General features: G+C 35.5%; 4 protein-coding genes across 8 annotated transcripts; 2 read left to right on the top strand and 2 right to left on the bottom strand.

Moving 5' to 3' along the window:
* The first annotated feature begins 128 nt into the window (after positions 1–128).
* LOC107218149 (tyrosine--tRNA ligase, mitochondrial) lies at positions 129–3,415 on the top strand. 2 transcript variants are annotated; one of them, XM_046731582.1, is made up of 4 exons: positions 129–854; positions 986–1,881; positions 1,992–2,356; positions 3,285–3,415. In XM_046731582.1, the coding sequence occupies exons 1-3, from the start codon at positions 706–708 to the stop codon at positions 2,342–2,344; spliced, it is 1,398 nt and encodes a 465-aa protein (XP_046587538.1). In that variant the 5' UTR covers positions 129–705; the 3' UTR covers positions 2,345–2,356; positions 3,285–3,415. The 2 variants fall into 2 exon arrangements, with proteins under 2 accessions (XP_046587538.1, XP_015511409.2); XM_015655923.2 differs by lacking the exon at positions 3,285–3,415 and having other exon boundaries at positions 1,992–2,427.
* Positions 2,399–7,143, bottom strand: LOC107218151 (coiled-coil domain-containing protein 40). The gene is made up of 9 exons (XM_015655926.2): positions 7,069–7,143; positions 6,735–6,837; positions 5,813–6,132; positions 5,097–5,719; positions 4,718–4,961; positions 3,682–4,614; positions 3,261–3,551; positions 3,030–3,188; positions 2,399–2,865 (listed from the first exon to the last, which is right to left on the bottom strand). The coding sequence occupies exons 2-9, from the start codon at positions 6,772–6,774 to the stop codon at positions 2,638–2,640; spliced, it is 2,838 nt and encodes a 945-aa protein (XP_015511412.2). The 5' UTR covers positions 6,775–6,837; positions 7,069–7,143; the 3' UTR covers positions 2,399–2,637.
* LOC107218150 (DCN1-like protein 3) lies at positions 6,770–12,735 on the top strand. 2 transcript variants are annotated; one of them, XM_015655924.2, is made up of 4 exons: positions 6,770–7,189; positions 7,895–8,058; positions 8,377–8,693; positions 8,805–12,735. In XM_015655924.2, exons 2-4 carry the CDS (start codon positions 7,977–7,979, stop codon positions 9,405–9,407), a joined length of 1,002 nt encoding a protein of 333 aa, XP_015511410.1. In that variant the 5' UTR covers positions 6,770–7,189; positions 7,895–7,976; the 3' UTR covers positions 9,408–12,735. The 2 variants fall into 2 exon arrangements, with proteins under 2 accessions (XP_015511410.1, XP_015511411.1); XM_015655925.2 differs by having other exon boundaries at positions 6,770–7,197.
* LOC107218143 (AP-2 complex subunit mu) lies at positions 12,728–16,112 on the bottom strand. 3 transcript variants are annotated; one of them, XM_015655914.2, is made up of 5 exons: positions 15,973–16,112; positions 14,767–15,144; positions 14,408–14,658; positions 14,019–14,275; positions 12,728–13,901 (listed from the first exon to the last, which is right to left on the bottom strand). In XM_015655914.2, the coding sequence occupies exons 2-5, from the start codon at positions 15,104–15,106 to the stop codon at positions 13,421–13,423; spliced, it is 1,329 nt and encodes a 442-aa protein (XP_015511400.1). In that variant the 5' UTR covers positions 15,107–15,144; positions 15,973–16,112; the 3' UTR covers positions 12,728–13,420. The 3 variants fall into 3 exon arrangements, with proteins under 3 accessions (XP_015511400.1, XP_046587540.1, XP_015511401.1); XM_046731584.1 differs by having other exon boundaries at positions 15,969–16,079; XM_015655915.2 differs by lacking the exon at positions 15,973–16,112 and adding an exon at positions 15,247–15,361.
* Between the last annotated feature and the right edge of the window lie 124 nt (positions 16,113–16,236).

The following is a 16,236-nucleotide window of genomic DNA, read 5'->3' as shown; positions in this document are numbered from 1 at the left end:
TTCCCCGTACCTTCCGTTATTTAAATACCGTATTGCGTTAAAATTTATCGATATCAAATTTTAATATTACCGGCTAATCTGTTCTATGTTGTCTATGGTTCACCGCACCTGTCACACAACTACTCGAAATATAGTAATTATCAGAATCGTATTATTCAATGTAGTTCGTTCTCGTTATTCCCACGTATTTAGGAGACGAATAAATTTAACACTCATTGTACGCAACGTGTTCGTACCGATAATATTGTTTTACAATATTACATCCAAAAATGTCATCCCTACCATCGCTCGACGCGCGCTTAGTAAACGTTTTTTAAGCTCATCCGCAAGTTAAATACCGTATTTTTGATACTACACGGTTGTACATAATATTTAAATGCTAGCTATCTGAAGACCTCGTTTCGTTTATAACTAAGGATTCATACGAACGAACTACATTCTTGAGTTTCCGTATATATAATAGTCAAAACCTTTTACTAGCGTACGGCGAAATGTTGGCCTATGTAAAAGTTCCCCGGAATTGTAGCAATAATAATGTGCGTCACATGTGAGGAGTTCGTGACAATACCGGTTTCGTTATTGTTAGCAATTTCCTACGTTCGGAAGTTTTGAAAATATACGTATACATCTTAATTGAGTTTCGAAGAATAATTAAGAATTCTTTAAGAAATTAGACTAAAGAATTAAAATAGAATAAACCTTAAAATGAGTATAAGGAGGCATTTATGGAGGTTATGCACAGCCTGTAGGCACGATTTAAAGAACATTAGAACGTACAAAACGTACAAAAGTAGAAACGTTTTAAGACTTTACGATAGAGGAATGTTTCAGGATATTTTTCCAGACACTTCGGCGTGAGTACAGACTACCGTTTAATTTATGATTTTTTAAATAATTTCATTGACTCTAACAAGCGAAAGGCACTCCATTCTTCCTACGATTTTAATATTCCACTAATTTTACTTAATCCATTTTGTTCACACAGAGGAGAAGTCATTGATCTCCTGAATGCGTCGTCGCAGACGGTATACGCTGGGTTTGACCCAACGGCGGACAGTTTGCACGTTGGAAATCTATTGGTATTGATGAATCTTCTACACTGGCAAAGATCTGGCCATCAAGTAATAGCTCTAGTAGGTGGAGCTACGGGACAGATAGGAGATCCGAGTCACAGAAAGTCAGCGCGTACTGAAATGGAACAGGTCCTAATAAATGAGAACATAAAAGGAATATCAAGAAACATTAGAACGATATTTAAAAATCATGAGGAACTTTTTTGGGAGGAAAAAAAGACTGTGAAACCTGTTATGATTGTCAACAATATAGAATGGTACAAGGACATAAATGCGCTTGATTTTCTAAGAAGTGTTGGAAGGTATTTCAGACTCGGTACAATGCTTAGTAAAACATCTGTACAGACGAGACTAAATTCAGAAACAGGAATGAGCTTTGCTGAGTTCTCTTACCAGGTGCTCCAAGGCTACGACTGGTTCCATCTATTAGAAAAGTACAATTGTAGATTTCAAATTGGCGGTAGCGATCAAATGGGTAACATCGATGCTGGGTTTGATTTGATTGGCAGAGCAACTGACAAAAGGGTATTTGGTCTGACGCTTCCATTAATCACCACAGAAAGTGGCGAAAAGTTTGGCAAATCGGCTGGTAATGCTATATGGTTATCGGAGAATAAGTCATCGAGTTTTCAACTCTACCAATTCTTCATACGCACCAAAGATTCGGACGTTCATCAATTGCTGAAATTCTTCACTTTCATCCCATTGGGACGTATTTCAGAAATTATGGTTGCCCACAAAAAAAATCCCGAACAACGTACAGCACAAAAAATACTAGCTGAACATGTTACTCGATTGGTGCATGGAGGTAATTGATTTTTACTGCTGCGTATCATTTTCTAATAACTGCAGATGTTCACATTTCCATTTATTTCCATTGATCAGAACATCACTCGTGTGAATTGATAACTTTTACAGAAGCGGGCTTGAAAACAGCACAGCAAACCACATCCATACTTTATGATAAGTCGATCGAAAGTTTGTCCAGTCTCAGTGCCGATGAGATGGTCAGCGCATTTCAAGGGGCAACTTTAATAGAAATATTGCCTGAGCCAGGCTTGACCGTGCTGCAACTTAGTTTGAAAGCAAATTGTTTCCCGGATGAAACTAATGCAATAAGAATTATTACCGCTGGTGGTTTTTACATCAATCATCAAAGGATTCAAAATATCGAAGAAATAATCACCCCTGGTGTTCATATCATGCCAAATAATTTAACGATGATTAGGGTAGGAAAGAAAACGTATTACATTGTGAAATGGATCTCATAACAATTGGATGATGTAAGTATGTCGAATAATTTGTGACCAAGTGTACAAAATGTGTATAATAAATTAACTAGTTTTTATTTTAATGGAAAAATCTATAGTTATTGTTCATGATCCTCCTTGGCATCCTATTACTTGAGGAATATTGTTTTGCAGATAACTGTACATTCTTAAATTATTGAACAAACCTGATAATAATTTTGCCAATTTAAGCCACGAACATTTCAGAATTAGAAGTGTTTTATCATATGTGTCAGATTTACAAGTAGGCATCTATATATTGTATACAAAAGTTTTTACGGTGTTTGAAGTGTCAGTAGTATTTTTCGTGTCACATCTTTCAACAGTGGAAAATCACTTTGCGTTTGTTCCAATATTTCTTTCAAATCTGCATTCATCACACGCTGTTTCAACAATTCCGCATCTAAAAGTGATTCAGATTTGTGCAGCATCTTGTGCCGTCCGCTGTGGACGTCTTGGTACATTTTCACTTTGTGCTGTTTCCGTATTAGAATCTCCAAATTCTATAAAATTAATATCAAGTAAATTAAGAGTATTCCTGGCTGTGTGTACTTGAGTTGCAATATGCATAAAACATAAACTACGTCTTGCTTGGATCTTATCTGCAAAATTATTAAGCAATAGTCAAACATCATTCTAGACTATTCGCAGCATGCAGCTTACATACATGCTGTTTTATAATTTCAGCTTCAGTTATCTTCTTTTCAATGTCTGGAATAGAATCTTCGATTAACCTGAGCCTTTCTTGTTCCTTATTCAACTGCTCTAACACTGTCCTCTGCACTTCTTCCAGTTCAGATATTTGATTGTCTATCTGCTTCGTTTCCTAGAATTATGAATTGTTAATGAGGTAATTTTCATGGATATTGATAATCATGAACACTATTCAATATCTCACTTTTGCTATTTGTTTGATTTTCAGTCTTTGATCGGTCAGACGTTTTTGAAAAATGGTTCTCTGATTGTGTTGTCCTTTAGGATTTCTTTTCTCTTTCGCCATTGCTCCGTCAACAATTGCATCTCTTCGAGAAACGCAGTGTTCCATATCTTGAATCAACTTTTCCTGAGCCTTTCTAAGATGCGAAAGTCTAATTTGCATTCTTTGGATTTCACTTTTCATTATTCCCACATCACCGAAGCAGCCTCGTTCGTCTTTAATATTCTTGTTGGTCTCTTGCGCTAATTGTACCTTAATTAAGATTCGTAATATATTTATGAAATATTCTTATATTATAATTTTTCATTTAAACTCTGTATTTAGTACCAAAGATTCTGGATCATAATAAAATCATTAGCAGAATGATAGTCGAGTACTTTACCTTCTTTTCCCAAGATAGACTCTCCCGCTGTAAAGTGATCAACCGTTCTTTGGCACTCAATTTTTCATCTTCCAATTGCTCTATATCATTCTTTAATCTAATGATATTCATTTCTAACTCTTCCAGTGATACCAAGCACTCATTCTTCGTTACGTAATTCGTGTCTTCCAAGAAGTCCTTGTAATCCTTTTGCATTGCCAGTCGTGCATTAAGGTCCACTAATTTCTGTTGATAGTTATTTATAACTCTGCCCATATTAAGCTCTTCTTTTCGTTGCAGTCCAAGCTCAGTCTCGAGTTTCAAATTCTTTTGCTCCATTATTGTTATCTGTTTAGCCAACAAGCTCATCTCTTGCGTCTGAACATTCCTCTGCTGAGTAAGGTTTACCATATACCCTTCCTGCCTTAGCCAGTGTAACTGTAGTTTTTGATTCATCTGCTCTGTCTCCTCTATATTCTTTTCTAACGTTAGTATCTTCAAATCAAGTGGACTGATTTCTTCTCCCCCTGTATTTTCTAGAGCTTCTTCAATTCGTTTGTTCACAATTTCAATATCTCTTTGTTTTCTTATAATAATGGAGTCGTATTTTTTTATCTCTGATTGTGTCACATCAATTTCTTTTTCTTTCACACTGTTAATATTAACAAGTTCTTCCAACTCTGATTTATTGTTTTCCAATAGACCTCGTAACTTCTCAATATCCAGCAATGTTTTTCCATAATTATTTTCAGCCTGTACTACAGCCAATTCCTGTTCCCGAGTCGCGCACTTTAAATTTCGTAAAAGTTTATTCAGGTATCGAGCAACTTTGTCGTGTGCCACTTTTTCTTCCAGTTTGGCCAAAATCTGCTCCTCTATTTGAACTTTTTGGCTAGCTAATTTTTCAATATCTTTTTGCAACAGTTTTTCCATGTTGCGATAATGTCGGTAATCCTGAAATAAATTCAATTATTTACATGAATCTGTGTAAGTATTTTCAGTTAATCAGAGTGCACAACTTAATATGCACGTCATTTTTATGTTGAATAATGCCTACACTTTGAATTTCGTTGAATTCTGCGTTATTCTGCTCGACCAGTTTAGCTATTTTTGTAAACTGTGATTCAAGATGAGTAATCTTCTCCTTTTCAATGGCGTTTGTTTTTGAATTGATCTGAATCTCTTCTTCTATTCTCGATTGAACAGATGTTAGCCTTTCGTTATTCTCCATTTCTTTGTTGGCTTCTTTCTTCAATTTATCTATTCCAGTTTGTAATGTTCGAAACGATTCTCGGATTTGTCTGTAATATTCATAAATAGTGAAATATGTAATAAGTAATGATAATAAGATAGCTCAAAGATGTGAAAATAAGATTACAAGTAGTTTTTGCTTATTCATTGGGTTAATAAAAAAATTGGCTTGCCAAGGAACTCACTGTCTCTCATCAGAAATTTCGCTGTAAATCTGATTTCTTTGAGAGATATTAGCAACAATGTTATTCCATGTGTTGAACAGATTTTTATATTCTCGTTGCAATGCATCAAGATCAGCATTGGCATCGGTGATAGTTTGACTGAGCGTACCTTTCTCTTTTTCTTTTAGTTCAGCTTGCTCATTTAAGATTTTTATTTCTGATTCGATCTTCCACACTTCTGACATTATTTTAAACAGAATATAATCCTCCTGCTGCTTCTTGCGAATCAATTCTTTTTGATCCATTGCATCTTTTTCAGACATTCTTTTCGATACTGTCAGATTACTAGATATTTCATTTTCCCATTCCCTGAACTGGCGTTCTAGGGAAGACAAACTCTCCAGTTCCCGAATGATTTCTTCCTCCTTTGCCTTCTCATCTCGCAATTTCTGGTACGCTTCCTTATGCACATCTTTCACTATACATATTTGTGTTTCCTTTTCTTCGCGCATCTGTATCACCTCTACTAATGTAGCCTGATAGTTCTCGATTGCTGATTGCTGCCGAGATATTTCTTCCTGCGCACTGTACAATTTGAGTCCTTCTTGTTCTCGAACGTCTTTCGCTTTTTTTATTGCTGCCTCCTGAAGAATATATAAATAAACATGGAACAACTTGAAAATGGATATGTATTTGAAAATACTATCGATATATAAACAGATTTTTGATATACGCACAAGATCGAAGATTTCTTCGTTCAATTTATTATTAATACGAGACAAGTGGGCCTTGAGGGACTCTTGGAATCGCTTCATCAACGGATCATCAGGATCAAGAATTGATGGCGGCTCTGCAGGTGGAGTATATTTCCATAATTTAGAGTTTACTTTTGTAGAAGGTTCATTCAAAGAATCTGAAGGCATCTTCTCATCTTTGTCCAAAAATCTCGGTTTATAACTGGATCTCTGTTCGCTGACCGGCGATGGTAAAGCCCCCAAGTTTGGGTCGCACATTGTTAAAAATTTGATTGCGGTAAAATTTCCTGCTGTACCAGCTTCTACAATTGAACAATCAGGAATATTTGTGTATAGTTACAAAAGTTTAAGACTGTACTTAGTGTACTGTCAAAGGTAGATATGTCAGAACACCTATGCTTCAGCGACAAATATTCTTAGTCATTTTGTTTGATCAATTGAAATAAAATTGTGAGCGTCTCTATGGGAACACATTCACAGTGATATTGGTTTATCGCGTACGCTGGAATAAAAGTGGAATACTCACAATCTGTGATTAGCAATATGGTGCCAAAAAAAGAATAATCAGTTAATAGTTCTAGGTAAATTATAATAAAATTATACCCAAGCATAGAAAGCTGTGCAAGTTCGTAGGTTTCTATTTTGTCTAATATATTAATGTGAAGTGAAAAGTAGGATTAAAACATTATTTCTATTGTTAAATGCGACTCTCTTTAAGTAGTATGCATATTCTGCAACAAAATGGGCCATTCCTTGCTAGTAGGTAATAAATAAATATTGAAATACATTAACATGACTTAAATGATGATTTAAATTTTCCGCGGAATTTTGCGAATGAAAAGTGACTCCGGTTCGAGGTTGGTGACGTTCGTGTTGATGTTGTTTTTTTTTTCAATTTTAGTACCGTTAGGTTGTCGTCTTGAAAGAACCAGGGTGACTGACATCGACTAGCAGGGATTTTTTGCGATGTATTGCCAAGAAGAAAGAAATTCTGCTTTTATAGCTCGCTGAAAAAATGTTGTGAAATCTAGTATTTCCGTAAAATATCAATCAGTTCGTATATATCGTGTGTAGGGTAGAAGTATCATTTGTGTTTGACGCGCGGCGAAGATGGATTATTCTGTACGTAATAAATCTTAGCGGTTGGGTTATTGAGTTGGGTGGATATCGCGCGGGGTTCGTAACTTCGTACAGTACGTTATTGTTAAAAGTTCTCATTAAAGTGAAATAAAAATTACCAATGAAATGGAGCGGACTCGTTGACGCAAATAATAACTACATAAATCTACCACTCGTAAACGCCGAGCAGGTTCGTCGAGTCCATGCGAATCGTCATTGTATTTGCTGAAAAAATAATAGGTACACAGGTAACTTTTAATCCGATTTTTTTCTTTCTTTTCCTCTCTCTCTCTCTCTCTCTCTCTCTCTCTCTCTCTCTCTCTCTCTCTCTCTCTCTCCCCCTTTCTCTCGATCTCACTCTGCCCCGTTATTTCCGATTTCAGAAAAATAAAAAATTCACCAAGTTGACAATTGTTTTCGTCATTCACCCGTTTGCTCGTTATATATACATGTATATTATATGTATACTGTGATTATATTCTTACATTTCATCACCAGCAAATTGAAGGCTCGAAATCAAGTCTCAATCCTTTCTTCAAACAATAAATATGTGTTATACCCATTTTCATTGTTTTGCGTTCATTCTCGAATATACGTTTTTATCAAAACGAGACTCAACACGTCTATCCCCACCTTGAACCTAACGCCTTTACACATATACATACATGTTTTCTACAGTGTATTCATACATAAATACACAGATATATTAGATACGAGGCATAATGGAAATAAGTGACGAAATAAAATAAGGCTGTTTTCCTGGTTTCTTTACAACGTAATAACCGCCTTGAGAAATGTGTAATACGTCTTACTCTGATCCTCCATCTCCAGTCATTTTTGAAACAACGTATTTGCGCGATCTGCTATTTCTTCAATGAACAATAATTGCTGTTTAATAAGCACTTATCACTACAAATTGGATTGTTGTGTTATCTGACTAAATAGCTTATGATCAAGACTGCCAAACAAAGACTGAACCACTGATGCAAGGGGTAATATACCTTCACGTTAAGTACGGACAGCATCAATGGGAAACTGTCTCTCGTGTTTCAAGGTGCCATCCCCACCGTCTGCACACATTCAACAAATTTCTTCGGAGCACAAAGACGGTATGCGACTATCATGATTAAAAAAAATTTATATTGCTACGATTAATATAAAGCTATCTAATCATTACTACTAAATATGGCCAATCTGCTCATCAATTATTCCCTTTTCACTTTCATGTTACTGTACTTTTGTTTTCATCGTATAGAGTAATATTTAAAAATGTACCTTTATGTGAAAATCTATTATATGTCAACATTTGGCATAACAAGTATATTTATATCATATCTCTTTAACTTACCAAACATTGGCTGTTTTTGATTCTCCCAACCCTGAATCTGAAGGTAAACAGGAGCCTAAACTTAATCTCTGGTTTACAGAAACTATGGAACTTGGGGATCTTTTTCCACCAACAGGTTGCCTTCAAACAAGCCCTTTGACAGCCATAGAGACTCACACAAACGGCAACAGCAAATCTGGTTTGGGCGCCTTGTCAACATTTAACAAAGTTGGTTCAGATAACTGTGGATCGCTTCCTATGACTCATAATAATCTGCGAACATCCAGAGGAACTTATGCAAGAATTCCACCTCTGGACAGACCTAAAACAAGTTTAGGACTCAATTTAACTGTAGACTGTAAACAGCAGAAAGACTCTTCCGAAAGCAAGTTGAATGCTCTCTTTGATATGTACAAGGTAAACGTCATTAAGCACATCTCAACTTGCTTTTATTACAGCTGCATATAATGATTTGACCTTGGATTTCGCATTATTTAATTGACACTACATTTTTCTTTCAATTTTCAGGATCCACATGAAGATATTATTTTGGCCGACGGCATAGAAAGGCTTTGTGAAGACTTACAACTCTCTCCCGACGAATTCAAAGTACTAGTCTTGGCATGGAAATTAAATGCTGAACAAATGTGTCAATTTGCTCGTCAGGAATTTATCACTGGCCTTAAGGAAATGCACGTTGATAGTATACGTGGTATTCAGGCTCGTTTGCCCGAAATCGTTCAAGAATTGACGGAGGATGGAGAATTATTCAAAGATTTGTATCGATTCACGTTCAGATTTGGCTTGGATGTTGGATCCGGCCAGAGAATTTTACCAGCTGACATGGCACTCGTTTTGTGGAGGCTTGTGTTCACTATTCGTGAACCACCACTGCTCGTTAGGTGGTTGAAGTTTCTCGAATGTCACCAACATGTACGAGGTATTCCAAGAGATACCTGGAATATGTTTCTTAATTTTGCCGAAAGTATTGGCGATGATCTCAGTGCTTACGACGATACTGAAGCTTGGCCAAGTTTGATTGATGATTTTGTGGAGTACGAAAATGATCAGATGAACCAGAACATTACCAAGGATGATATTATAATGAAAGATAATGTTGATAAGGAGTAGATGTAGTGATATTGCGAAATAATAAGAAATTGAGAAGATGCAATTTTATATATATATATATATATATATATATATATATATATATATATATATATAAAACTTTCAAGCAGGATATTCCCACGACTTAAGTAAGCTGCCATCAAAAAGGAGAGAAAAGAAAACTAGTATCGAATTGGACTTCTGTAAAGTTAATACTAAATTATTGACCAAAATGTTTTTATCAGAATCAAGTTTATTTGAGCCTGTGCGGAATTTTCAGGTATAGATTAGCGATGGGAAGAAATATTTTCCGTAGTTTAATGATATGTTCAGAAAGATTTCAGGGAAAATCCTGTTCAGAACTGTTCAACAGTCATTTGAAACGATCGTTTTAACACGCGGGACTTAGCACATAATATGTTATATCGAAATTAGTATTACGGTCCCAACTTGTGATACATACATTACTGATAATATTTGTCTTTTAGATATTTAAGTAAAATTTAGGTAACGAAACAAACGAACTAGTAACGCAACGTATTTTATATACAAGGACTCGCAAGACTAGCCAATCGAGTACATATTCATTGATGTATGTATTTAATTCTATAGAAATAACGATCATATATATAGTTAATTATATGCGAATAATGCAGAGGTGACAATTTTTTTAGTGGCTAAGTAATGAAGACAAAGTATTTCATTCAGTTTATTCTTAAACTTCGTCAAATTTTTTTTAACCCAGTTGAAACTTTTTCCTTAGCCATTCCTGCGTGCTTATTTTCTCAGAATACCATTTTAACTATTTTATCTATATAAATTGTAAATAGAAATTCGCAGTGGCATGGTTGTTGATTTCCTCCTTAAATTGGCTTGTAAGTCATACACAGGGTAACCCAGGACGATCGCCTTATAGGCTACCAATATGGTCCTCCTGAACATCCGCGACTGAAACGTTTTTTACTTTTGATCGAAAATTTGCCGTTTCCGATTTTATAGCCGTTTGAAATTGGCCAATCTGGTAGCATCTGAGGACTCAGAACAGCAGATGATCTGCTAGTCGCGTTCTCTTTCAGTTCTAAGCCATCAGATGCTACTGGAATAGCCAATTTCACACGGCTGTAATTTGCAAACAACAAATTTCCTATAAGAAATGAAAAACGAAAAATCACAGATTTTCCCAAAGAATACATTGGTAGTCTGTGGGGCGATAGTACTGAGTCATCCTGTATAATAGCTTGGTAAAATATAAATCAGTTGCCTGAATAATCCGGTCAGTTATGGTGTAGGATTAATTTCAGCGGTTTTCTTTGTTACAACTTGATGAGTATGTAACATTCAAATGCATTTTGACAATCTACTAAAAACAAAATTGCATTAGGCTTTGGAACAGATATCGTAAAACCTTTGCACAAATCCAATTACCAGTTATGTCGATATACTTCATTTTCATCACCTTGTGTGAAGTACTCGTGAATTACAGTTCTTTGGACTGTAGGTTATATTATTTACCAGAACCTCAATTAGAACGATCAATATTCCAATTATTGTATACAGTGTTAAAAAGTTCATCATCGTCATTTACCAGAAATCAGTGACAGTTCACTTAACATAATTTCTATATAATTCCTCTTGACAACAAAGAATTACTTTGGCGAAAAAGATATTCATAACCATCAACAAAATGTCATGAACATATACAATACTATATCATGGTTTTTATGGAAAGGAATAGTTTCGACAAATGATAGTTATTTTTCGAAAATGTTTCCTTTGCCCCGGAAGGACTGTATTTTTATAAAACACTTTGAAATCAACTTTTCAAAATTACAAAAATTCTAATCGAAAAATCAATTTGCTGTACTAACATTTGTGGCCTTCTAAATGAGCATATACTGAAAATTGCAATGAATATATATCTCGGCATAGTGAATATTTGGTTTATTTTTAGCGTGGCTCTGTTTATTCAGAATTGGATAACTGAACTGGTCAAAAAATCACAGCAGTAATCTAATGTACTCAGTTTACGGAAAGTGCCAACCAGATAAAAGATTGAAATAAAATTAATTAATGTAGAAAAATTATAATAAGTAACGAGACGTGTGCTTACAATTAATGTATATGTATATCTATTTATAAACTTTTGTATATAAACTGCTACTATCAGTTACTAATTCATCATAATCTCTCATTCAGACAGATTAGTCACTAACTATAACGATTCATATAGATTTCATTTCAAGCGTTCTAACCGAAATCATTTTAAGCCTGCATTCCAATAAAATGTTTCACTGCTATGATAACGACATGTTCGTTGAAACGTTAGCAGGTACGTTAACTTGTACTTTAAATCATTGTATTCACATAAAATCTAGCTACGCATTTAGTCAGTTTCAATAACTGTAACATAACGGATTCAATCGACTTCTAGTGTGACATTTCTTATCGTGAAAATCACTCGAAATTTTGCAAGTGATAATAGTTTACGTAATGTAATATGCATTATCCAAAAATAATCACTGGATTTTAGTTACTTGGTAGTTGAAGTGTTTTACGAGAATATCAGCCTGAAAAGTAGATGGCTTATTTGCCATTTAAATTCGTATAGGATCTCAAAGGTACAAACCTTTCAAATGAGTTGCACACAAGTCATTTTTTTTCAATTCAAAAGCCAATCTCTATCACTGTGAATCATTAAATAAGTATGCAAGTGTACTTTATTATGTGTTATTATCAATAGCTGAATTGAATTCTTTTATTCATATTTTGATTGACTAAGTTTGATTGTCAAACGTAAAACTGAAGAAGTCATATATCATTTACATTAAATGATATTATTATTTCTAACTCACATTTGATAGAGGTGTTCGTGATAAAAGAAATAGTACGCACAGTATAATTATTCAATAGATCACTGTAAAAGGGTTTAATTTCCATTCTGAAGCACATACTTATTTTCTTTCGTGCACTTTAAAGAGTTCTGTATTGAGTAGATTTTGTTGCAGCTCAAAAATTAGAAAATCATAGACCGAATTTCTGAGGGAATTTTATTAGCTGTATTTATTAGGAATGGAATGCTTGCTAAATTATCTTATTTGGAAATGTATATGTACTATAAAAACACGAAAATATTGTGAAAACAAGAAATGTTGAACACGTGAGGTTTGGTGATAAAATGAGATAGTTGCAACTGTGTAAAAAGACTAGAAGAATTTCGTCCAATTTATGTCAACTATCGATTAGTCACCAGTGACAGAGATCGTCTTTCAATATACGGTCAAACTACTTTTTACAATCTATCAACGCTTCGTGTACTCAATTTTTTAATAAAACCAGTAATGTTCAAGTATTGAATGTTATGCTTTATTTTTCTTATAATTTCGGGTATAACTGAAAATCAACTTAAACACTGCACTAACGTTTAATCATGCGGTTTGTGATACATATATACATACATGTATATACCTATAATATATCGATATAATATAGAGAGACAGAAGCTACATTTGACATACGCCTTCAAGTGACCATGGACCAGCCGGGCACATCTCTAGAGAAATCGTTCACATTTTAAATACATTTTCACGATATATTGGAGCATTATTTTAATCGTTGACGGTAAATTATGCCTCGCATAAAAATGCTCCCTGATTGAAATAAGCAGTTATAGGAAAAGTATTGTATTTTGATCAGAACGGTGGCATTGACATTTTTAAGGGCTGTTTAGGCGGAATGTTTTGTCCTTTTCTTTTGTGCGAATTCTTAGAGAATACCCCGAAAGACTGCGACATTGCTATAATTAATTACGCCTTATAATGTAATCGGATTAAAATCATTAATTTTTTGGATCTTTCCATACTTACAAGGGACGTTTGAACTTTGAACTTACGAGAATAAATACCAGCAACTTTTTAGTTTGTTTATATACCGCAAGTCCCAAGTGTAAAACGCAGCTATAGCCTTATTACATTTATGTTCATTACACTTCAAAGGTGAGATTACTTTTTTGTATTTTATCATCGACAAGTTGGTGATTAGCATCGTGTTTCATATAGGCCACTTCGTCCAATGTATCTGACCCATTTAATAACATCATGATCAGAATAATTCAGTTTAGATTCAAATACTTTCAAGTAACGAACTTTGAATCCAGAAGGGGCAAATGGAACCTCAAAGTTCATGGAAATTGGTGGTCGTGTCCACTTCTTCTTCGTATCAGTTTCTAACAGATCAATTTCAGCAGACAACTGCGTCTCTTTCATGCCAGCCATTCGCTTTATCTTCCATACAATTGCATTTTCCGATGCCTTATATTTTGCCTTTCCCTTTAAACATATCAGTTGTACGCCAGCTGTATTCAATGGCGTCGGAACACGGACCTCGATCTTTTGGCCAAGTAAAGAGGATTTGAAACTTGACTTGAGGACAGCCTTTACTTCCATCTTCGTGCGGCCGACTTCACGTACCAATGGTATAACGCGGAATGGCAGTGATATATCTTTTGTGGTCCGATATCTGGTACAACAATATTTTACATAATTATTTTTCAAGTTTTCAAATCACTCGATGTTTATGTATTTACTCATTGTTTGGATGCTACCAAAAGAACCGTTACTGGAACCCATCAATTACCTCATTAATTCGAATTCACCATCCGGTGGGATGAAACTGATGGAATGTTCTGTCTCAAACTTGGAAAGTTTGACACATTGATGGAACTGGCAATCATCGATAACCACCACAGGCTTGCCAGATCTAGCTCCAGGGTCATCACCCGTGCTACCTAAACTACCACCTCCTCCTTTCACTCCTTTTGCATCCATCACTATTTTATCATTAATCCCGAACTTACACTCTGGCATTCCTGACAAGTAGGACTTCATCACTACCTGTTTGGGAGAGAAAACTTTTAAAATTAATAACATATTTGAATAGTTCCATCAATGCTAATAATGTCAAACATCAAAACGGTTTTTAAATCCTTAGGCATCTGAAAAAAGATGGTAAGAATGTTTGCTAACCTTGCCAGCCACATGAGCGCTGAGAACCTGGCCCTGGGGGCTCATCAATAAATTGACGTATTCAAGAACATCAAGGAAAAGTTCATTGCGCCTATATTTTATTCCTTCTCGTCGCCATCCGATTTGACCTGTAACTTGGGAAGTAATCTGAGCCTGTTCTTCTTTTGTGGCGGACTTGACGCCTTGCTGAGTGATGAAGGTTTTCAGTACCCCAGTGTCACAGTTTTGTGGGTAACCAAAATCCAGAATTTCTAAAGAATCGATAGAAAAATAGTCATAATCAATGATTATGACCAAATACCATTTTGTGCATGATTTTAAGATGAAACTCATACGATGGAATAGGCAATTTTTTTTACCATCAAGCAGTTCGTAAATCAGGACAAAGTTGTTCTTAATGTTTTCCTCAGATATTTTGCCAAAATACGACTGCATGACTTCGATGATTTTCAATAAAAACTCAAAGACCATAGCAGCGTTGACATTTTGCTTGGTAACAGCAGCCAGCCAGATATTGGCTCGTTTAATATGGAAGAACGACGTCCTGGCAATATTGGTAACTGGCGATCGTACTTGCTGCCGAGCGTGAATAACATTGACCCTGAATGCATCGACTGCATTTCTGCCAATATCGTCACGATATACTCGAGAGATCAACACCTCTCCCTTATGGTTGTAGACAAACAGTCCCCCGATCATCTTGACGGAGGCTGTGAATTACTTTTTTGGTTACGCACCTGTAAATTCATATATAACTAATCAGGGCAGAGTTACGTAAAAATTTATAATTCAACAATTTATGATGATTCAACACTTAATATACTAATTAGATAGCCTACTTTGCATTCGTTTGAATAAATACAATCACAATTTTGGCCCTCTAGTTCTTGACCTTCCAAAGTCATTAAGTAGTAATTGAGATGCATTCTAATAGAGACATGCACTTGGTATTTTCACAGTGCCGAAACTGGTCGATTACCATTTTTCTCACACTCAGGGTAGTCAATTGTCTAAAGGCAAGCAGCCTACTTGTGATTTCGATAAATTATCCTATGTATTTGTCACAGAATATTCGTTGACACCGTGGTCAACATTTAATGCTGTTGCTTGTAGCAGTTCGGTGTTGAGCACTTGTTCAAAGAGCTCGGATAGTTGTAGAGAAGTGAAAACGGAAACCGATCAATGAATTGTTGGAAGTGAGAACCGAAAATTCGCGTACAGCTCGTTCGGATCTGTGATAAATAATATTTTTAATCAGTCATGAAACGACCAAGACTTTATTTAACGTAGAAACTGGTTAAAAATGACGCTTGATGACCCGATAAACGCCCACCGAGCGTCCGACAATCTAATGATGGTTCAAAACGTCATGCAACACATCCAAGATCCATCTCTACGGGCGAACGTTCTTCGGACCGTTAGTATTATCGATTGACAAGTGGACGATGCTTAATTCAGAACAGATTAATTTTTCGATGAGATGTAGAGTTGTGTTAGCCGAGGAAACAATTGAGAATCAACCATATAACAAAGCAATGAATTATAATGGACACTTTCTTACTTACGCATTCAGACGACTCAAGAAAATCGTAGAAATTACGCTGAAGTGCAGCTGTTCAGCGGGCACACAGAACTGCGAATGCGGCAGCGACACCCACTTTTTCCTACTACGGTTGTCAGTGATCGTCACTGGATGATACCGTGTAGGCATACCGGCTCAATGATCCAACAGGTTGAATCGAATCGATGAGTGTACCATGTTGTCAACCTGACGTAAATTCAATCGATTAAATAGCACGGAACAAACCAATCGTATTTCTCTTTCTTAA

The sequence above is a fragment of the Neodiprion lecontei genome, chromosome 2 (genome assembly GCF_021901455.1).
Source record: "Neodiprion lecontei isolate iyNeoLeco1 chromosome 2, iyNeoLeco1.1, whole genome shotgun sequence".
In the NCBI taxonomy this organism is placed as follows: Eukaryota; Metazoa; Arthropoda; class Insecta; order Hymenoptera; family Diprionidae; genus Neodiprion; species Neodiprion lecontei.
The sequence above is the reverse complement of the archived record's forward strand: the minus strand, read 5'-3'. Positions and strand labels throughout refer to the sequence as shown.